This window comes from Enhydra lutris, unplaced genomic scaffold, assembly GCF_002288905.1.
Source record: "Enhydra lutris kenyoni isolate GAN:26980312 unplaced genomic scaffold, ASM228890v2 scaffoldscaffold35, whole genome shotgun sequence".
Classification (NCBI taxonomy): domain Eukaryota; kingdom Metazoa; phylum Chordata; class Mammalia; order Carnivora; family Mustelidae; genus Enhydra; species Enhydra lutris.
Window position 1 is genome coordinate 15,070,406 of NW_019154119.1, and position 23,396 is coordinate 15,093,801.

Consider the following 23,396-nt stretch of genomic DNA (forward strand, 5'->3'; position numbering starts at 1 on the left):
TTCTGTGTGTTGTTTTACTTTTTAAAAATTGATTTATTAGGGCGCCTGGGTGGCTCAGTGGGTTAAGCCGCTGCCTTCGGCTCAGGTCATGATCTCAGGGTCCTGGGATCAAGTCCCGCATCGGGCTCTCTGCTCAGCGGGGAGCCTGCTTCCCTCTCTCTCTCTCTCTGCCTGCCTCTCTGTCTACTTGTGATCTCTCTCTGTCAAATAAATAAATAAAAAATCTTTAAAAAAAATTGATTTATTAGCATGCTGATAGACCCTGTACATGAATATACATATGTTGGAAATATATTCTGTGTTATATCTGTTGGAAATATATTCTCTTGAACTGTTACTTGTCTGTTGCTTATTGAGTTTTTAAAAGTAGATGTAATCAAATCTATGTATTCTATATTTTGATTCTTGCTGGGGAATACCTTCCCCAGCCCAATATAATGAAAATATTCTCTTATACTTTAGCTTTTTTAATATTTTAATTTTGGGAGGGGCAGGAGTCTCTTTCTGAGTCACCAGGAATTTATTTTTTTATATGAAGTAAGATTTGTTTTTCCCAAATGAGCAGCCACTTTTCCCAGGGCCATTCATAGAAAAGCCCATCTTTTTCCCATGAAGTAAATGAAATGTCCCTTTATATCATAGACTAAATTACCCTATATATGTGAATTTCTTTTGACTCTGTTCTATTACTTTGATTTGTTAAGCGCTAAAAAATCATGTTGTTTTAATTTCTGTAGTTTTTCATGTATTTTGTAGGGCAAATCTTCTCATTGTTCTCCTTTTATAGTATTTTTGTGGAAATTCTTAACATTTTTTCTGTGAAGTTAGAATTAGCCTTTCATTCTGTTAAAAAATACGTTTAAAATCTTTTCTTGCATTGCTTCAATTGGTAGATTTTTGGGGTTGTTTTGATTATTTTGAAATATTAAGTCCTCTCATAACAATATAGTATATATCTGTGTATAGAGCTTGATTTTCAGTAAAGCCATGTTACTTTTTCTCATCAGATATGTTCAGAAGAAACTTGTGCATAAGAAAACTAGTGTTTGAATATGTAGATGTTACAAAACCCAAAAGAACCAGCATTGGTTCAGTCTTTTCAGTACAGTGTTGAGTTAATAGAAGTTTTTTATCCTTATCTTTTTTATTATGTTAAACTTAATTGGGTAGTCCTCTAGTATTTAATGATTAAATCTGATATTTGCTGCAGTTTTCTGATTAAGACAGTAAAGGCCTATCTATTCGTGTTTAGCTTCCCAAGTATTTTTTAATCAGGAATAATGTTGAAGTATTTGAAATGTGTTCTTGAGCTGCTTTTATGATGGTTTTCTTGTTTAATCTGTTATTATAGCACACTAAAAAAATAAATTTCAAGGTAGTATAAAATAAAAAGTAAATGCTATTTGCTATAATTTTATATTCTTTATAGAGTATTGAATTTGATTTACCAATATTTTAAGTAATTGTCCATCTGTTTGTGTGACATTTGACCTTTGCTTTAATTCAGTTTTTTTTTAACATGGGTTTTTTTGGGTTGGTTTTCATATTCTGGTGAGACTACCCTAATAAACATAGTTGGGAAGCACAAAACTTTTTTCTGAGCTTTGGTACAGTTTATATAAAATAGAAGCTATTCATTCCTTGAGACTGGATTGAACTTGCTTGCATACCTTTCAGGGAAAAGTTTTCAATATATTTAATGATAATTTTTTTACCACTAATATTTATTATGATAGATTCTAAACATCCCAAAGTAGAAAGAAGATGCTTTGAATCCCCATGTACTATTCAGTCAGCTTCAACAATTACCAGCCATGGCCAATCTTATTTCAGTCCCACCAGAAATTGGCAAACTTCTTTTGTAAAGGAGCAGATAGTACCTACTTTAGGTTTTGTGGCCCAAGAGATAGATAGAATGTTGATAACTTATATAATGAGAAAACAAATTTCTACAGATTTCTTACTGAGGCAATTCAAAATGTGATAATAAGTACAATTTTTAAAAATACCACTCTGTTAGGGGCTCCTGGGTGGCTCAGTCCGTTAAGCATCTGCCTTTGGCTCAGGTCATGATCCCAGGGTCCTGGGTTTGAGTCCCATGTCTGGCTCCCTGCTCAGTGGGGAGTCTGCTTCTCCCTCTCCTTCTGTCTGCTGCTCCTCCTGCTTGTATCTCCCTCTCTCTCTCTCTGTCAATAAATAAAATCTTAAAAAAAAAAAAAAATACCACTCTGTTAAGGAGAAGAATGAACTTGTTTTCTGGGGTAATAATGTTTTGTTTAATTGAGGTTCACAATCAATGTTTCCTATCAAAATTATAGATGTTCTGTTAATATTAATGTATAATAAGATTTTCTGACATATTCATCCTATTAGAAAATATCTTTTCAAATAGGTTAGGTACTGCCAAATACTATTATCCACTGGCATATGATTTATTTTTTATTAATAGACTTTATTATTAAACAGTTTTACATTTATAGAAAAATTGAGCAGATAGTAGAGACCTCCTATATCATCCCCTCAACCCGGGACAATTTCCTCTATTAACATCATACTTTAGTAAGGGACATTTGTTATAATGAATGATCCAGTATTGATATATTATATTAACTAAAGTCCATAATTTATTCAGATTTTCTTGGTTTTTAACCTAATGCTTTTTTTCTGTTGTAGGATTCCATCTAGGATAGTATGTTATATTTAATTATATCTTCTTAGCCTCTTCTTGGCTGTGGCAGTTTCTCAGACTTTTTTCCTTGTTTTTGATGACCTTTAAAGCTTTAAGTATTACTTGTAAGTTATATTGTATGATGTGTATAGTCTTATATTAGAATTTGATGTTTTTCTCATTGTTTAGACTAGGGTTATGAGTTTTTAGAGAAAGACTATAGAGGGAAGGTGCCATTTTCGTCATGTATCAAGGGTGTATACCAATACTTTATTTATAACTGTTGATGTTGACCTTGAGCATATGATTCTGATTGAGCCTATTTAGCATTTAGAAGACAAATGCTGATGTTAAATTCTTGTCTGGATATTTACCTTTTAGCAAAGTCATTACATTGCAGGTTTGTCACTTCCAACTGAAGGTTAGGCAGAAGCTTCTCAATTGCAGAGTTTGTTTATTTATTTAAAAGATTTTATTTATTTGTTTGAGAACCAGAGAGCAAAGCAGGGGGAGCAGCGGAGGGAGAAAGAGAAGCAGGCTCTCTGCTGAGCAGGGAGCCCGATGTGGGACTCGATCCCAGGACCCTGGGATCATGTCCTGAGCTGAAGGCAGGCACTTAACTGACTGATCCACCCAGGTCCCCCATCAGCTGCAGAGTTTAATTGGATTTTGAAATATAGATATTTGCTTTACACTTATATTCAGGTCAAAAAATGCTGTTGGAACTGTGGGACTATCATTTGAGCTCAGAAAATACATCCATTGCCAATTTGTGTAGGAGGGAGATCCCACTTCTTGTTTTGATTTTAATAGCAAGGGAAGCATAAAAAGTAGCTTGATGTTAGTTGTCATTAAAAGCTTAAGTTTTGTAGGGCACCTCGGTGGCTCAATCAGTTAAGCATCTGACTGTAGATTTTGGCTGGAGTCATGATCTCAGGATGGTGAGATCGAGCCCCACCTCTGGCTCCATGCTTAGTAGGGAGTCTGCTTGGGCTTCTCTCTCCCTCTCCCTCTGCCCCTTCCCCTGTGCATGCTCTCTTGCGTGAGCTCTCTCTCTAAAATAAATAAAATCTTTCAGCAAAGTTAAAGTTTTGCACATAAGCACTATTTTACCTTATCATTTTAGGTTGTATTAATTAAGAACATTATAAAGTCTGTAGCTAGAGCTAATTTAGAAAGCTAGTCAGTATTCCATGATAGTAGTTGAGGATGGTCTTGACCAGACAAATTTTAGTCTCGGCTGTAAGCTCAGATAATTGCAATAAAATTTTACCAGTGCTAAGCCATTGAACTGCTGTATGGTTGCATGAGAATATTCAGCACTTTTTTCTGACAAAAATTCACAGAACAGATGATGATGGTTAAGTCCAAAAGAGCAAATAACATCCGTTTATACTAATTTATTTATTATACGAAGGATTCACATGTTTTCCAGAGTACTTACTGAGAAGTATTACAGAGAATAACTACAGATTTTCAGTATCACACATTTTTACAAGCTTTGTAAATTTGTCCAATAAAGCCTTTTTCTGCTCCACATATATTTTTACCACTATCTTTTGTTAACACACCTTACCGGATTCTACTTCGGGTTGTACTGACCTAGTGTTTTCTCAACTTCTTTGGAAATATTTTTGTCTGTAGTTCATCTATACAGACTGTTTATAGAGGCTTGTTTTTTCACTCAAACTTGGCACTTACTCTTCCAATAACTGCTAATGACTGCATAATATCAGTAGCATCTGTGGACTCATTAAGAGCCGAGGAAAACCACCCGAAATCATTTGCCTTGTTTTTAAATTGACTACTGATACTGCCACCAGTGTCCTCGACTCTTTGAGCAGCTGTCGGTGAAAGACTGAGTCTTGCGTTGATTTTATCTAGACGCATTTCTTCGGCTGATGCAATCAAACACAACTTAATTAATTCACCATTGGTGAATGGCTCTTCTTGTGTGCCTAATAAATACGCCATCTGGAAACGCTCTTTGGTTTCAGTCTTACATACATTTAGCAAATTTTAACATTCTTCCATCGTTAATTTTAAGCTTTTAATTTTGAAAACATTGCAAGAATTCTTGAAATACTTTTCGTTCTCCTACCCAGTCTTTTTTCTCCTTTTTCTCCTTCTGAGAGATATCTGCTGTCCTAAAACTTGTATATGTTTTTTTCTGTACTCAATCCTTCCATTCCTCCTTCCCAATTAGATCTTCTGTCAACCTTTTTTTTTCCTCAGGTGATTTTTTACTAATTCAGGTTTTTATTTCTCTCTTGAGTCAGTTTATATCTTCTGCGACTGTATCTGTCTTTTCTTTTAGTTTTCTATTGACTGGCGTATATGTAAATTTTTTAGTTAACTTTTTTTTTGTTTAAAAATAACTTCTTTTTTTTCTTTTCTTTTTTTTTTAAGATTATATTTATTTATTTGACAGAGATCAAGAGTAGGCAGAGAGGCAGGCAGAGAGAGGAAGGGAACCAGGCTCCCTGCTGAGCAGAGAGCCCGATGTGGGGCTCGATCCCAGGACCCTGTGATCATGACCTGAGCTGAAGGCAGAGGCTTCAACCCACTGAGCCACCCAGGCACCCCTTTTCTTTTTAGTTATTTTCTGCTTTTAAAAAAATTCCCTAGCTCCTGTTTTCTTTGGGTTTATATTGTTCTTTTCTAGTTTCTTTATCTGCCTAATTTTTATTGTCAGTCTTTATTTTCCAATGCACATATCTGCTTGAATATTGGATAGTGAAAGAAGGAGGGATACCTACAAATGCATTTGAAGTTATCTGCATTAATTTTATCATGCTTTTTTAAAAAATGATTTTATTCATGACATACACAAAGAAATACATAAAACAAGCAGCAAAAAGATTTATCCCAAAGCAAACACCCATCTATTCACAACCCAGCTCAAAAAATAAACATTGCTAGACTCCAGAAGTTCTCTTGTGCTCTTTCCCAGTCATTACCTCGCTGTGTTCCTCCCAAAATAACCACTCCTCTGACTTTATTAGTCATCAGTTTCTTGCTTTTCTTTCTAGTGTACCACCTAAACAAGCACTCAGGAACTATAGTTTCCCTATTTATTGAACTTTATAAAAGTGATACCACTGAATAGCTTTTCTTTTGTATCTAGCTTTTTTGTTCAGTGTTATGTTGACATGAGTTACCTACATTGCTACAGTTTATTAGTTTTATTGCTGTCTTATTCCATTGTATGTATATACCACAATTTGTTGGTGTTATTTCAAAATTTTATTTGTTACAAGTAGTGTAAATGTTTTTTGTTCTGTTGGGTTTATTCCTAGGAGTAGCATTTTTGAGTACTTATAATCGATCTCAGTGGGTGGTAACAGCTTGTTTATCAGTGTGGTTACAGAAGTCTAGTTTATAAGTTTCCTTTGTCCTTGCTAGCACTTGGTATTATCAGTTTTAAAATTTTTGATCATTTTTAGTCATTTTTGTGCATGCAAGGTGGTGTCTCACAGTGGTTTAAATTCATCTTTCTCTAATAAGATTTCATACCTTTTCATCTTTGAGTATCTTCTTTTGTGAAATGCCTGCTTAATTCTTTTTCATTTTCCTATTAGGTTGTCTCTTCTTTTAAAAGAATTGATTTGTAGGAATTCTTTTTATTTATTTTGAATATGAGTTCTTGGTTTTGTTCTGTGTTTTCCCTGTTTGTGGAAACCTTTTCTGTTTGCATTGCTTGCTTCTGGGTGTGGGTTGGGACATGTTGGGTGGAATGTACAAAAAGCTTTTCTTCTGAATTTGTGGTTCCCATGCCTCTGGGGAGTCAGTAGCAGCCCTCGCTTGGTGTGATTTCTCTGGTCCCAGTGCCACTGTTCTAGTCTGGCAGCCACTTGCTGCTTATGAGCAAGATGATAGGGAATAGGAGAGAGAAGGCCCTATACTAAGTGTGGCTACCCGTAGCTCACTCCTTTCCACCTTTCCAGTGGTGTGGTGCTTACTCCCTCTTCTTACATCTATTGAATGTGGGATCTTTTAGGTTTTTCTGAGCTACGCCTACCTCCTCAGCTTTCTTTTTTGTGAATTATGTACAGTAGCTTGTTTTGTTTTCAGAAAGCTGTTTTTTAAAATTATGAATTCTTTTGTCATTCTTTTCATCTTTTATGTCCCTCATTCAGTTTCTGTTTTAAAATATCTTGTTTAAATAAATTCTCAGAGAATAATTTAAATATTCTCTGAGAGGGAAAATTATTCATTTAGGTATGTTTTTCAGCATAAAGAAGTTAACTATATAAAAAGTTTTGCCTGATACCTGTTTTTCCATTAGGAATATCCAGATCTAAAAATCAAAGGTTTCATAAAATTCAACTTTTTTGGTTGGAAAATAATTTGTCTTTTTCAGTAGTAATAAATTTGGGGGTTTTGTTCCATTTATGCTTTTTGTTTTTTGTTTTTGTTTTTTCTTAAAATTTTTTTTTTCCTTTCTCATTTTGTTTTACAGCTCTTTTGTGCTTTTCAAGATGATAAGTATCTGTACATGGTAATGGAGTACATGCCTGGTGGAGATCTTGTAAACCTTATGAGTAACTATGATGTACCTGAGAAATGGGCCAAATTTTATACTGCTGAGGTTGTTCTTGCTCTGGATGCCATACACTCCATGGGCTTAATTCACAGAGATGTAAAGCCTGACAACATGCTCTTGGATAAACATGGACATCTAAAGTTGGCGGATTTTGGCACATGTATGAAGATGGATGAAGTAAGTAATAAGCAAGTAAAAAAAAATGCTAGTTTTTTAAAAACAAAAATGAAAGAAGCTTCAGATCTTTGTAGTTTTAAACAAATACAAATTTAGTTTTGCTATGTAATGACTTAAACAAAATAAAACTTTTTTTTTAACTGATCACCTAGCTACAGAGTGCTTTATTATTTATTTATATAGTACAAGATTTGGTAAATACAAGAGAAATAAGAATACAGAAAACCTGGGTATCACCCCATAGAATGGTGACAAGCAATTGCTGTCATTTAAAACTAGTTCATGTGCAGAATGATCCAGGCGAAGAATAGAACACAAATATAAATTAAGGTACATGGGTATTATTTCCATCACGATTATTATTTCTGTATTTTTCCTTAAAAAAAAAAAAAATACCTGAGAAGTTTACGTTACTGTCTCCTACCAACCGTGTCTGCATCCACCATATGGAATACATTTAGGAACATCATATGTTGTGTACTTTACCTGTAGAACAATTCACATTGTAATTAATAGGTTCAGTAGTTTTAACCTCATAGCTAATTATGATGTTGATTTATTTATTTATGTTGCAAAATTTATATCTCTTCTCTTTTTCTCTGAAAGTATACTATATATATAATTCCTTGCAATAGTTCCTAATGGGGAGGAATCATGGTTTGTTTGTTTTTTTGTTTGTTTGTTTGTTTTTGTATTTGTATTTCTCTGTTGGATCTAAGGGGTGACCTACATATATCAGACTTCTTAAATGTTAGTGCATGTTGACAGCAAACTAGATATTATCTTTTGTATGGTTTTTATAACCTTCCAGTATGCTTATATAGCTAATCATATTTCTTAACAAAAATATCTTATCAAGATGTTTATTTTTAATTAAGCTGATTTTCTTTTCTCTTAACCTCTTATGCCATCTATGTGACATTCACTTTTTTAGTCTTCATCTTTTTATATGTCTTCATCAGCATTCTGTATTCTTCTAAGTTCACCTCAGATTTTACCTCATTTACAGAGTTCTTCTTGATAATCCTAATCTGACTGATCACTTTTCTAATGTTCTTATTTAGAATTTGTGCTGTATTTTGTAGGACCTTTTCATATATCTAGGTTTCTATGCCCTGTCTACTCAACTAAAACGTAACATTCCTTTCTTCTTTGGTCTTCTTCATTGATTATGTAGTCACTGTGTCCGTGTTTCGTATACATTAATTTTTAGTAGAAGGAGCATTTGTCCCCAAAGCTCCCTCTTGTGGTGTTTATCATAATACACTATAAAATGGTTAATATTAAAAATTATCTTTAATGAAAATAAAGTATAATATAATTTTCTAATAGAATGCTAAATTTTTGTATGTCTGTTTTACATAATGAGTGATGTTTTTGTACTGTGCTTCCATGGTTGTATTCTGATTTTAGTTAAACCAAAAACTTTTGGGAGGATGTAGAGAAATAAGTCATACCATATGTTTTTAGGGTAGGTAATGATGGTTAAGGAAGAAAGGGTATAGAGTGTGGGGAACAGGACAGAATATGGTTTTTATAGAATAATTTTGCAAGCATGTAAGTAAATACTAAATTAAGTGACTTAAATATCTTACATTGTCTCTTTATAAGACAAAATAAAATGTGGCTTATGTAATTTTATTTACTATTTCTTAATTCAGGTGCATTTAGCTGAGCTAATTATACTCCTTGCTTCATCACTTGTCATTAGGAGTCAACAGAAAAGCTTCATCTGGTTTTTATTTTATGATGTCTTCCCCCTTTCCGTTTCAGTCTTATTCTCTTTGTCCCTAATAAACAGCCACTGTCATGTGTTTACTATAAGCTCTTGCAGACTATTAATATAGTGTACATGTGTATAAATAATATGATATGAATGTCTTTTTTTTTTTTACTTTTTCACTCAATCTTGTTTTATATCTATTCTGATATATGTAAATTAGCTCAGTCCTTCTTAATTTTCTATGTTATCTATCTATTTGATTGTACTTATTCCCCCTTGTGTTGGATTCCTAGGCCACATCAGCTCCCTGCTACCAGCAGTACTATGTTGAACCTAAACATTCATGTTGAACATCTTCAGACATGTCCCATGTGTATTCTGACAAGGGTTTCCTCTAAATATACACTTAGAAGAAGTGGGGCTGCTGACTCAGAGGATACATAAATAAAGTATTACCTGACCGCCAGAATGGCTGTAAATGTTATAACCTCTTGCTAGTAGTGCATTTGAGTTCGTGTCTCTCTGTGTTATTACTCCGCCTTCCTATTACTCGTCTAAATCTTATCAGTTCTGTTGGTGTAAGGTGGTAGTTTTTAAAAATGGCATTTATTTTATAATTAATGATGTCAAACTTTTCTTCATGTAATTGTGAGTCATTTATCTCATAAATTACTTGTGTATCTTTTAACCTTTTTAAAATCAACTTCTTGTTGATGTTCCGGATTTCCTTATATAATCTCAATAGTGATTCCACAGGTATTGCTCATATCATCTTCCAGCCAGCTATGCATTTGTTTCTGTTTGAATAGGAGTTCTTAATTTTGATGTAGTGAAATATATATTCTTTAAATACTGAAGTTTAAAAATGTTGTTTGTTTTACCCCAGAACTCCATTCCTCAACTAATACTAATGACGAGAACAGCCATATAGGTTGAAGAACAAAGGAGTTTTTTATGAAAATCTATAGTACATAGAATTTATAATTTTGTTATATTAGCTGTTAATATAAATGGTGCTGCTGCAAGTTTTAGGTTCATCACTTTATTGGCCTCTGTTTGATTATCATTATAGTCTCAAAGCTATTAGAAATATTCCTAGTTTTGTTCTCATTCATCTGCACGTCTGTGGAAGGGATTGGCAAACTGGAGTTCAAGGCCAGATTTGACCTGTGGCTTGGTTTTGTACAGCTCCTGACTAAAAATGGTTTGTACATTTTTAAAAGATGTTAAAAAAAAAAAAAAAGATGTGAGGTAGAGATCCTATGTGCCCACGAATCCTAAAATATTTACTAAGTATTACTAAAATATTTATTGGCCTTTTACTGGCCTTTTATAGAAAACTTTGTCAACCCTTTATCTACAATATAGACAGAGATCCTCAAATTATTTTTTAGCTCTCCTGGCTAAGGATAAATGCAAAAATAAAACACGACTAAATATTATAACCAGAAAGACTAAAATAATTGGTTACTATTGCAATTAAGAGTACTGGCATATATCAGAAAGTTCTGTCAATAAATTGTGGGCTTACACAGTTTCCTGGATACTATGACTCTTTATCTCTCTGAAAAAAACAAACAAAAAACCACAAACATATAGATGTGAGTGAATGTCACAGTGTAGTATATTTACATCTAGATGTGTCTCAGTTGATAGCCAAGAAGTACTGCTATTTATTTATTTTTAAAAGATTTTATTTTATTTATTTGACAGAGAGACACACAGCGAGAGAGGGAACACAAGCAGGGGGAGTGGGAGAGGGCGAAGAGGGCTTCTCTCTGAGCAGGGAGCCCCATGCGGGGCTCGATTTCAGGACCCGGGGATCATGACCTGAGCTGAAGGCAGATGCTTAATGGGCTGAGCCACCCAGGTGCCCTGTAGTTCTGCTATTTAAAATTGCTTGCTTAGTTAGGTAAATGGAGTTCCCTCTTGGCTTGTCATTGGGCATTTTATAGCTACCTTTACCACCTTTTAAGGCACATTTTATGTCAGTGTTTTAGGTTACCTGAAAATAATATAAAATTATATCCCTTAATATTCTAGTGTGTACTATTTGATTATATTGAGGCTGTACTTCTTTAAAGATTTTTTTAAAAATTTATTTGACAGAGAGATCACAAGTAGGCAGAGAGGGAAGCAGAGAGAGAGGGGAAGGCAGGCCTCCCTGCTGAGCAGAGAGCCCGATGTGGGGCTCGATCCCATGACCCTGAGATCATGACCTGAGCTGAAGGCAGAGGCTTAACCCACTGAGTGACCCAGTGCCCCGGAGGCTGTACTTCTTTAAAAGCTAATTGGTAAATTGTTAATGTTATTAACCCTTCTACAAGTGCCATCAGTTTTTAAAATGAAGGTGTTTCTACTCGTATTTCTGAAAAAACCCTATTTTCTGCAAAATTATATATAGAAAAGAATAGGTTTATGGGGACAGTAGGGACAAACTGTTCAAAAGCTATGCAGCTTTGTAACCAGAGCCCTAATAAAAGTAATAATTGGTATCCCTAGGAGATAACTAGAATAACAGGCAGCCTTTTGTGCGTTGGGCACTGTATAATGCAAATGGACATGGGCTTCTAAACCAGTTGGGCTGTTTTTTAAATAGAACAAAGAGGAAGCAGGACTTTGCACTAGCCGAGAATTTTATAAGGTGAGGGATATGCCTGTTTGAAAAAGGAGTCCCTGTTGCAACTACTCATTTTTTTTAAGTTATTTAACAGTTCATTTATTTAACAAGTATTTATTGAGCACCTACTATATGCCAGCCAGTATTTTTTTTTTCGTTTTATTTTATTTCTTTTCAGTGTTCCAAAAATTCATTGTTTATGCACCATTTTTAATCATTAAAGTGGACTGAGTTGGCTCCTGCCTGTGTAGTAGTCAAGCCGAGGCTCTTAATGCTTTTCTGATAATTAAGAATTCCATTTACAATTTTTTCCACTTTCACAGGAACCACTTAGAATAGTTTCCTTGGCCAACCTCAGGATTTATGACTGACCAGTTTTGTGTTTTCCGTAAACTTTTCCACTTATGATATTATAATGTCTAATATAAATACCAGATATATTTTAGCAAATAAGCATTTAATCTTACCCATTTAAATTACTCATGAGGAAGCTTTTGAAAATGCATACCTGTTTATGTTGCTGTCCTGCTTAAAACTCTTCTGTAGATTCCTGTCATCTACCGAGTCAAGTTCAAACTCCTTAGCTTGTCTGTATGAAGCTTCTTGATGGTGTGATCCCTTCCACGTTTCACCCTCATTCTCTATCATTTGACCTTTTGTGCCTTTTAGTTCACTGGTCTTAAATTACATGTAGTTGTTTCAGTGCCATAAAATCAGTGATTTCATGATTCCTGGCCTTCAAATACGATGTTGGATACAGTTTACTTGGCAGATTCCTACTCATACCTTCAAACTCAGTCCACATTTGCTTATCTTGGCTCCTTGGGTTGGCTCCTATGTCCTTGGCCATGCCCCCCTTATGGAGCATTTCTCTTATTTTTTGGCACCGTAAATCGTTGAAGACTTGTATATTCTCTGTCGTAGCTATGGAATGAGCCACTTTTCCAGGAAGCTCAGATTTCTTTTATTCAAGAATGGTATTTAGAAATCAGTATTTGGGGACTAGATATGCTTATTGCTCCTCGAGTGCCGTTATTTCTAGGCCTTGTCACCAGACACACGTATGCTGAATATACTGTATGTGCTCATCTATATGCGCACACATGTTCATATTTAATTCTGTATTTATCTCTCTGTATATCTAGGCTACTAAAATCATGAGTTCATACTGATACTGATTCTTGTCCTACACCACAGGGCTTATTATAATCTTCCACCTTTTTTTTGGTAATTTCTATTTTAGTCACTGAGAAACCTGGCTCTTTTGGGGCACCTGGGTGGCTCAGTTGGTTAAGGGTCTGCGTTCGGCTCAGGTCTTGATCCCAGGGTCCTGGGATGGAGGTCTGTATCGGGGGGGGTCCCTGCTCAGCAGGGAGTCTGCTTCTCCCTCTCCCTTTCCCCTTGCCCCTGACCCTGCTTGTGCGCTCTCTCTCTCTGTCAGGTAAATAAATAAAATCTTAAAAAAAAACCTGGCTCTCATTGTCTACAGTTCATGTACTTGTTCAACTCTAGAAGACGCATAAAATTATTTCAGAATTAATTACTAATTCCTACCCTATGACAGATTTACTAATTAGAATATTGTTTTTTTTTAAAGATTTTATTTATTTATTTGAGAGAGACAGTGAGAGAGAGCATGAGCGAGGAGAAGGTCAGAGAGAGAAGCAGACTCCCCGCGGAGCTGGGAGCCCGATGCGGGACTCGATCCCAGGACTCCAGGATCATGACCTGAGCCGAAAGCAGTCGTCCAACCCACTGAGCCACCCAGGTGTCCCTAGAATATGTTATTTTTGTGCAGTTCCTTTTGTGTTGAGCCTTATAGTATCTGTTACAGATACTGTTTTCCGAAGTTACTTAGGTTTGTGCTCGCTTTGGCAGCACATATACAAAGTTACTTAGGTTAGTTTTTTTCATCCCTACCCCATTTGGTGTGGTTATGTTAATAATTTATAAAACAGCTTCAGTTTTTACTGTTTGTATTCCATTTGGAGTATCCCCCCCACACACACACATCCTAGTTGATTTTAATTGCTTATTCATAGTCTTTATGATGTATGAAACATTCCTCTGGCTTTATGAGTTAAAACTGTACAAATTGTATGCTTAGAGAAGGATCTTATCCTCCTTACTCCTACTGCCCCATTCCCATACTCCCACTTCTCTCCACCCTTTTCCCACCCACACCCACCATTGGTAAACCAGGTTTTATTTTCTGGTTTATCCTTTCTGTATTTCTTTTTTTTTAATTAATTATTTTTATTAACATATAATATATTATTTGCCCCAGGGGTACAGGTGTGTGAATCGTCAGGCTTACACATTTCACAGCACTCACCATATCACCTGCCCTCCCCATTGTCCATCACCCAACTGTATTTCTTTAGGATAGTAGAAGAGACTTGTCATAAATGTGGATTCTGTTTCATATAATTTGAGAACCTCTCCATGAGACAGTTTTTTTAAAAAAAGACTATTTATTTATTTGATAGATAGAGATAGCGATAGAGATCACAGAGATCACAAGTAGACAGAGAGGAAGGCAGAGAGAGGAGGAAACAGGCTCCCTGCTGAGCAGAGAGCCTGATGCGGGGCTCGATCCCACATCCTGGGATCTTGACCCGAGCTGAAGGTGGAGGCCTCACCCACTGAGCCACCTAGGTGCCCCTCCATGAGACAGTTTTAAAATGTCTTTTACAAATACTTATTTAAAAAAACTTATCCTCCAGTACACTAGTCAAAAATTGTGGTTGGAATATTTATTTTCCCAAAAGCAGAGTGCTGTTTACGTAGTTTCCCTACTAAAAATTCTTTAGTCCTGCCAAAGTATTTATTTTGCAAGTGGTTATTCAAACTGATCTCCATCTTACCTTTCCCACCTTCTTCATTGTGAAACTTCACTTTTAGCTGATTTGGACTTTACTTCTTTTCTTTTCTTTAAGATTTTATTTATTTATTTGGAGGGAAACAACATGAGCAGGGGGAGGGGCAGAGAGAGAGAATCCCAAGCAGACTCCGTACTGAGTGTGGAACCCACACAGGGCTTGATCTCATGAACCGGAGACCATGACCTGAGCCAAAATCAAGAGTAAGTGGCTTAACCAGCTGAGCCACCCAGGCACCTCTTCACTGCATTTCCTGAATATGCTTTATAAAAAGTCATCCTAGTTCTTTATTTTTCTCTTGTTTCTTTCTAAGCTGTCATACCTCTCTCTCTGGTAAAGCCTAACATGTCCCATCCTTTACCGCCTAACTTTATGCCAGTTATTTTTTTATCTTACCCTTTCCTCTCCTTCCTCTAAACCTTTGAATGCTAAATAATTTTTCCTCCAATGGCATTTTTTGGTGTGTGTGTCCAGTTAGGTTTTAGTTCTTGAGTCTCACAGGATTCATTTTTTAAAGTCTAGTTTCGGTAGATATATTTGAAAGGAGTTTTATTTACCCAAACAAGTATCTTAATGTTTCCTCTAACAGAAGTATAGGACAGTCCAACCCTGCGTCTTAAAGTTAGGCACTGTTGTTTTTCATCTTTTATTCTGAGTACAATCCATACAAATTATTGCCCTCCTAATTTGCTCAATTATTTTCAGGACTTTTATTAATTTATATTCAAACTAAAATGACTTCTATTCTCTATTTGCTATATACATAGGAAAGTAAAATCATTGCGTTATTGTTGCTAATTTGAAGAATGAAAAGATTGTTTTCAAAATTAATTTCCCATGATGAACATATATTTTTATTGCACTTAAATACATTTACATAAGTCATATTTACAAAATACATGGAACTTCCTTTTCCCAAGGTGTTCATAACACTTGTATTTTGGGAATTTATATTAGCTTCCTTATGAGGAATGTGAATGACATACTCTTTACTGGGGAGGTAAGGGAAATGGAGGGCATTTAAATTAGTCTATAAACTTAGCAAGTTTGCACAGAGCTGGAGGTGAACAAATAGTATTTAGCATTATAGTATTAGAGTGATTTCATTTTACAGCACACACACACACACACACAAACACACACACGCTATAAGATGCACATGGATGCATATATTTACAATGGTTCTTGTCAAAAAGACATCAGGGATTGTCGTATTACCCATTAAAACTAAATACAGATAAAAGTGTTCTTTATCATTTTGCCAAATATCTTGATGCCACAATTCCATATTTCTAAATACACAGTTTGGTGGTATATAGCTTTCAAGCTGTTAAGATCTTTTAACTTAAACATTTTATCTATTTCCACCATTTTTTCTTAATATGATAAGAACTGTTTCTTTATCCAGCTCCAAACTAGGCTCTTTGTAATCTTAATTACTGCAGTTTCTTTTGAAAACACCAAAGTTTCCTTTCTCTCTAATTCTTTTCCCCAGGTCACTGCCTTAAGATCACGTTTTGTACTTCCCTTGTGACTACTTAGTAGAGTAAGAAAGAGAAACAAAAGATGTTGATTTGCTTGGGATTCCCTTAGAGTTTACCACTTTTTCCTTCTTCCATTGATGAAGCCTCCTGTATTTTAGAGTGGAAAAGTCATTCTTGATTTCCTGTAATCTGGACGCTTTTAGGCATTTCATAATACATTTATCTTCTGTCCTCCCAAAGCTGTATCAGCAATGAAGTTCTGTTGGTAGCAATTTGTAGTCACTACATATATATAGTAATAAATGGAATATTGTATTTATGTGTGTATGTTTTTACATGCAGCTGTTTTTCTCTCTCTTTACCAGACAGGCATGGTGCATTGTGATACAGCAGTTGGAACACCTGATTATATTTCACCTGAGGTTCTCAAATCACAAGGGGGTGATGGTTACTATGGGCGAGAATGTGATTGGTGGTCTGTGGGTGTTTTCCTTTTTGAGATGCTGGTGGGTGAGTAGATATTTTGTCTTTTTTTCAAAACCCATCTCAAAACACTAGTTTTAAGTCAAGAATTTGGGAATATAAGGAAATTGTGTCCTGTGGAAGAAGTAGGATTTTTAAAAACTTTGAATTAGTTGTATCAGATATGACAGATTATTAATTGGAAAATTAAAACCAAATTGTACGGGCACAATGATTTAGTGAAATGTAAAAGGATTCAAAAGTAAATTGCTAGGAAATAATTCTTCAGTGGCCTTTTTGTATGAAGAAAATGTTAGAACAAGAAGCAAGTTTACAGCTCTAGTGGGCTTCTAGTCTAAGATTTTCTTGATTAAAGTATTTGTTGTAAATATTTTAAGTATAAGGCTGTTAATATTTGTTCCAATTTTGTTTATATAGTTATGTAATTGATTTTTGTCAACTGTGTTTGTTACTTGTATTTACATATGGTTTTAATTCTAGTAAAATAAATTATAGTTATTGACTGATTATCGATAAAAATATTTTATAATAATATTTCATTCTCAGAAATCTCAGGCAAATTTAATAATTTCTTTCACTTTGACCAAATCAAAATTTGGAAGTCTCAGGTATTTCAAAACTTTTCTTTATATCATAGATTTCATTCTTAAGATTCCATATTCCTAAGTACTGGGGTCACAAAAATATCTTCCAGCTAAGGAAGCCAATAACTGAATCATCTGGCTTGAGGATACAGCTGAATCTATTTTCTGGGGCTAATCTATTTTAAAGCTAATAACATTATATGAAACAACTTTAAAGTTGAAAGTATATCTTTAGAAATTGGAGAATTTATTTTCTAGAGGATAACCCTAAAAAAAAGTGGTAGTGGAAAATTTGTATGATTATTTTGATTATTGCTTAAAAAATCAGAACATTTTGGCAAATCTCAAATTTAATATTTAGTCATGGAATGTTTTTGTGGCGTAAATTGCCTTCTCTTGATGACTATTTTGTGTATATAGTATTGATCTTGCTGTGCTTTAAACTCATGTCATAATATGACCTATTTTTTTTGGGCCCGTTCTTTTGTTTTTTTTTTTTTTTTTTTTTTTTGTAGTGCATCTCTTTACATGCAGGATATGTTCCCAGGTAGCTGTTCATTCTCCCCACCTCTGGCCCAATCTGATGATGCATTAGGTGTTCTTGTAATCTTTTTAAAGTAGAATTATTCTATCATTTGCCTAGACTCTCCTAGGGATTTAGAAAATAATTTGGAGAAAGTCACATAGCTCCTTTGAAGGGACCATTTAAATACCTGCTACTGTTTCCAACTCTTGAGTTGAATTTAATGACTTTGAATGACACTGATTTACAATATTCTGAGCTTACTCTGGTGCTTGCCTAGGTTGGTTAGCACGGGACTTCATTCAAGGAGCTCTACTGTAATTAAAAATGGCGCTAGAAAAATCTTGAATTCAAAGCACCCTTTTGCCCTCTTTGAAAACAAACAAAAATTACCTGAATACCCCTTTTGAAATTTTGGATTGTCTGATTTGGGGAAGTCTGGTTTCTGCTAAGGTGACTTACAGTTGAGTCATACTGGCAGGGCCCTTAATTCTTGTGGCTTTAGATGAGTACTGGCCAAAATGGTGCCTTCAGCTTTTCTGTCTTTACACTCCAGTGCCTCTTTAGCGTAGCCAGTAGTCTGGAGGAGCACTGCATTGGGAGACCATTTCTGCCATTATGAATTCTAGCTATGTGTCATCTTAGGCAAATCTCATATGAAATAATAGGGTTGGTCTGACTCTGTCCAGTTTATCATGTTGAAAATGGTTTGTGTTTGCACATTCCAGTGTGGTAAGCCCGGGCCACACTGAGCTCTTAAAATGTGGTTAGTGTGACTAGGGAACTGAAATTTTTATCTTATTTCATTTTAACTAATTAAACTTTAAATTTTAATTCAACTTTAAATTTAACTTAAATGTTGGCAGTGGCTACTCTATTGTACAGCATAGCTCTAGAGAGTAATCTCAAGAAGGACTGATCCAGCTCAAGCATTAGAAGATTCTCATCTATCTGGCCCTACTAAGTAATCTTCTCCATTGTAAAAACAGTAAAAAATTCTATAGTTAGCATTGATTTTATTTTGCTTTTAAGAGTTGATGGTACATTGGTGTGGTTAAAATTTAAATACATCCTTGGTGTGTGCTAGGGTGTTTCGACTGAGTCTCCTCACCCATAGGTCACTTGTTCTGTCACGCATGTGACAAATTTAAACTTAATGTGTTTAAATAATAGATGGAAAGTGTTTAATTTTCATTCTCTGTTAGTTACACTCAGTGTCTTCTTTCTTGGGATTTTAGGGGATACTCCGTTTTATGCAGATTCACTTGTAGGAACATACAGCAAAATTATGGATCATAAAAACTCACTATGTTTCCCTGAAGATGCAGAAATTTCTAAACATGCGAAGAATCTCATTTGTGCCTTCTTAACAGATAGGTAATGTACATTGAATTTCTTTGTAGAGAGCCCTTAGCTTTTTTTCCCCCCCTTTTTAAAGATTTTTTATTTATATGAGAGAGCACAGTGTGCAAGAGAGAGAACATAAGTTGGGGGCAGGGGGCGGGGAACAAAGGGAGAAGGAGAAACAGTGACATGGGGCTTGATCCCAGGACCTTGGGATCATGACCTGAGCAGAAGGCAGATGCTTAACTGAGCTACCAAGGCACCCTGAGAGCCCTTAACTTTCAAATTTGTAAAAATGAAAGCATAACATTTATTTACATATGAAGTCTTTTGTTCTCTTTATCCAAATTGCTTGGGTTAGCCTTTTCCTACTGCTAGGCCTGGTGTTGAGTTGCTCTTGTCATTATGTGTGTGCAACCCCACTGTAATCAAACTCTAACCTTACCTTCATGTCTAAAAAGAAAAAAACAGAACTTAGTAAGGCAATGCATTTGAGAGGAGTAAAGCTTGTATTATTCACATTTTATCCTTTGAAGTGATAAGCCCATCTGACTCTTACTGTATGACTCTTGAGAGAAGAGTGTTTTGTGCAGATGTGTACTTGACAGGTTATAATCTCAAAAACTATTTGTATTCGACTTGGGAGTGCCTCCTTCCCAGCCTTTTTATTTGCATTTGAATATACTCTGGAAATTCTGTATTTCTTAAAACAAAATAGGTGAACAATGCTATGAAACCTGCTTCAAGAAGGGAAGATAGAAAACTCTTCGGAGTTTCTTCCTTGGCCTTTCTATTCAGTTCTTTTAGATTTGTGATGAGAGCCTGTCCAAGGACCAGCTTATATTGGGTGTGTATGCCCCACAGTCCAAACTTTATTCACCAGCATTATGATCTGAGGGAAATAATTTTACTTGGGGGGGAAATTTTTACTTCTCCATGAATAGTGGGATCAGATCAGATTGATAACCCAGGGCATTTCTAGCTCTAAAGTGTTCTGATTTCTCAGCAAAAACCATATTGTTTGTTAGCCAGTAGCTGTTACAAGCAGTACCACAGTGACTATCCTCAAGCATTTATATTTTGCGTACATTCTGTAGGATAAAGTTTTAAAGGTAGAATTCTTGGATACACACTTTAAAATTGAGTAGGTTTTACAAAATTTGACCCCCGGAGTAGTCACAGCAGGGTATATTTCCGTTGATGATAGTTACTTTGCTCATTCTCATCAAACTGTATATCATGAATTTTTTTTTCATCTGAAGCAAGAAAAATTATTGCTATTTTTTCTTATTAGAGAGGTTAATCATTCTAATATGTTTATCATTTATAAGATTTGTTAATTATCTGGTTAACAGACAATCCATGCTGATAAACTTAGAACAAATCCTGTATGTTTGATTTGGGACTAGATGGGTTGTTGAGGATGACCATAATTTGTGCTGAAAGGTAGAATATGAAACAGGACGTAGCACATGTTAATGAAAGATTTGCCTTCACAGTTTATTGGGGGGTGGTGGTGCAGTCCAAGGAATGATTTTAGGTAGAGAAAAGATATTTGGAAAAGAATTTAATGCCATCATTGTGGCTACCAGTACTTCCCTCTAGAGTTTACACGTTTTTCTGTTTATATTAAACATGACTCCAGGGGCATATAAAAAAACTGATGTTTTTTATGTCCATAAAATCTGCATTGAAAACTCAGAGGTTCAAAGAATTAAATTGTTAATATTATTCTTGTATTCAGAATGATTATTTTAATATACAATTTATCAGACTGAAGATTGATAATTTCTAATATGTGAGTTCTTTATAAGAAGAGATTTTCATTTTTTAAAATTTTGATTTAATTTTTACTTTTTTAAAGATTTTTAAAAATTTATTTATTAGAACACATGAGTGGACATGAGGAAGGGCAGAGGCAGAGGGAGAGAATCTGGAGCAGACTCTGTGCTACATTTTTTTTTTTAAAGATTTTATTTATTTGACAAATGGAGATCACAAGTAGGCAGAGGGGCAGGCAGAGAGAGAGGGGGAAGCAGGCTCCCTGCTGAGCAGAGAGCCTGATGTGGGGCTCCATCCCAGGACCTTGGGATCATGACCTGAGCCGAAGACAGAGGCTTAGCCCACTGAGCCACCCAGGCTCCCCTGTGCTACATTTTTATTGGAGAGGCTTTGAATAACTTTTCTTTGTTTGAAGTTAAACTTCTGTCCATTTTACATCCTGGAGTTGTATCATGCAGTTTTGGCATACATAGATGAATATTTTTATTTGAAAGTCTCATGTGTACTTTTCTTTGATACAAACTACAGATGGAAATACATTTCCCTTTCCATGGCATTTACTATATTGTCCTTTTAATCTAGAGAGATCATATATTGTAAAATGGGCAATACTTGTTTTGGAAAAACATTTAAGCTGAAACTTTTGATAAAGATATCTCAAAGTCATTTGTGATCCTTATTGTGGTCCTAGGCAGGATAAGAATTAATTTTTTTTTTTTGTAATCTTTTTGTAATTAATCTTTAACTGCATTGTTTAGGGAAGTACGACTTGGGAGAAATGGGGTAGAAGAAATCAAACAGCATCCTTTCTTTAAGAATGACCAATGGAATTGGGATAACATAAGAGAGAGTAAGTCAATAAATTTAAATATTTCCATTCCATCACATTTTAAATCTCAGTAGTTGATCCCTCTTTTGAATTAGTAATCATGTTTGATACACTTAATGCTAACTAATTTTTAATTCAGAGGTTTTATTTCAAACTTGTTCTCTTGCAGTATTTATAACTAAATGTTCCTCAGTATCTTAAACTAATATGTATTCATTAGCAATATTTCTTAATACTTTTATAATAAACAGATATCTTAATTTATAAGTTTTTTATGGATCTCAATAATTTTCAGAATGGGGGAATATCCCTTAATTTGAATTTAACTTCTTTGAATTAATCAGTAATTATGTAGACCATACTTTGATGAATACTAGAATAAGCATAGTAATTCATTTTAACTTTATGTATATTTGACATTAATTCATTTTAAGAGTGAAAATATTTTACTTAAAGAATGTGAAAGGCCAAAGGCTAAAGAATGTTGTGCAAATTATTGCTGCTTACAATTTTAATACCTAGAATAATATCATATTCCTCTCCTTGTTTGATTTATCTATACTCAAACCTGCTCCAATGTAGTAATAAAATACTTAATAAAATTTTATTTTTGAAATGATAGAATGTAAAACATGTCACCAAATTTTCTATAGTAAATCATGATGTTACTGATTAATTATATATTATTGATGTATAATGTGTTGGTATTAATATATATTAAATCTGGGTGGTTAATATATATTTTGATTATGAAGAAAATAATCCATTTCTTTTCTTTTAACAGCGGCGGCTCCTGTAGTACCTGAACTCAGCAGTGACATAGACAGCAGCAATTTTGATGACATTGAAGATGATAAAGGAGATGTAGAAACCTTCCCAATTCCTAAAGCTTTTGTGGGAAACCAGCTGCCTTTTATAGGATTTACCTACTATAGAGAAAATTTGTATGTGATTTGTTAGATTTTTATTGCTTTCAGGATTTAGCTGTAAAGAGTTACCTTACTATAAGACTTTGGATTACAGAAGATAAAGTGTTCATTTGTTTTAAACTTTTGAGTGTTTTAAAAAAGGACTATTGAAAGTTATTTTTCATTTAGTTCCATTATTCCTGAATGTTATTCATTTACAAATGTATGCAAAGCACTCTTCTATATTCTTTGGGGTAATAGAGAGTAAGACTAAATATGTTTGAAGGAGCTTACCATCTAATAAGGTTGGTAATAAGGGATATAAGAGAATAATAGAGTCATAATAAAGGTTAGAAATATGATATTTGCCTTAAGAAAGGTACCAAAATATCTAAGATGATTCAGGAGAAAAATAAAAGTCACATCTCTGGGGGTGGGGTATGGAGTCAGGGAAGACCTCAGGGAAGGAGGGGTGTGTTTGTAAAGCTAAGAAAAAGTTTTGAGTGGCCAAGATGTGGGGAGGTTAGGTGAGAGTCATGGGGAGATGAACAATGGAAGCAAAAGTGTGGCATGTTGGCACACATTGGGAGCAGAGTAGCGTGGTCTAGTAGGGCCCAAACACAAGGTGCATATTACTGTATTACGATCATTTGGAGGACCTAATGAGACTTCAGGTTTCTTGGCTGTAATCCCTCCATGTAACACAGAGTCTGGCACAAGGCCAATAAATACTGGTTGGCTGTGGTGAGTATTGGGTATAAAGATTAAAAACTATATTGGAGTTGAAGTTCAGAGGAAGAATAAAGCAGCAGATGATTGTTGTGTGCTATACTGAGGGACTTT

At 34.8% G+C, this 23,396-nt stretch overlaps 1 protein-coding gene across 2 annotated transcripts in view; it reads left to right on the forward strand.

The window, feature by feature from the left end:
- The window catches only part of LOC111154090 (Rho associated coiled-coil containing protein kinase 2), a 140,132-nt gene that overhangs the window by 80,495 nt on the left and 36,241 nt on the right, over nt 1-23,396 (forward strand). For both annotated transcript variants that reach the window (XM_022513463.1, XM_022513461.1), the window contains exons 5-9: nt 7,131-7,391; nt 16,466-16,610; nt 18,929-19,067; nt 21,575-21,666; nt 22,430-22,589. In XM_022513463.1, the coding sequence (XP_022369171.1) occupies nt 7,131-7,391; nt 16,466-16,610; nt 18,929-19,067; nt 21,575-21,666; nt 22,430-22,589 (797 nt within the window). The remainder of the gene's footprint in view (nt 1-7,130; nt 7,392-16,465; nt 16,611-18,928; nt 19,068-21,574; nt 21,667-22,429; nt 22,590-23,396) is intronic.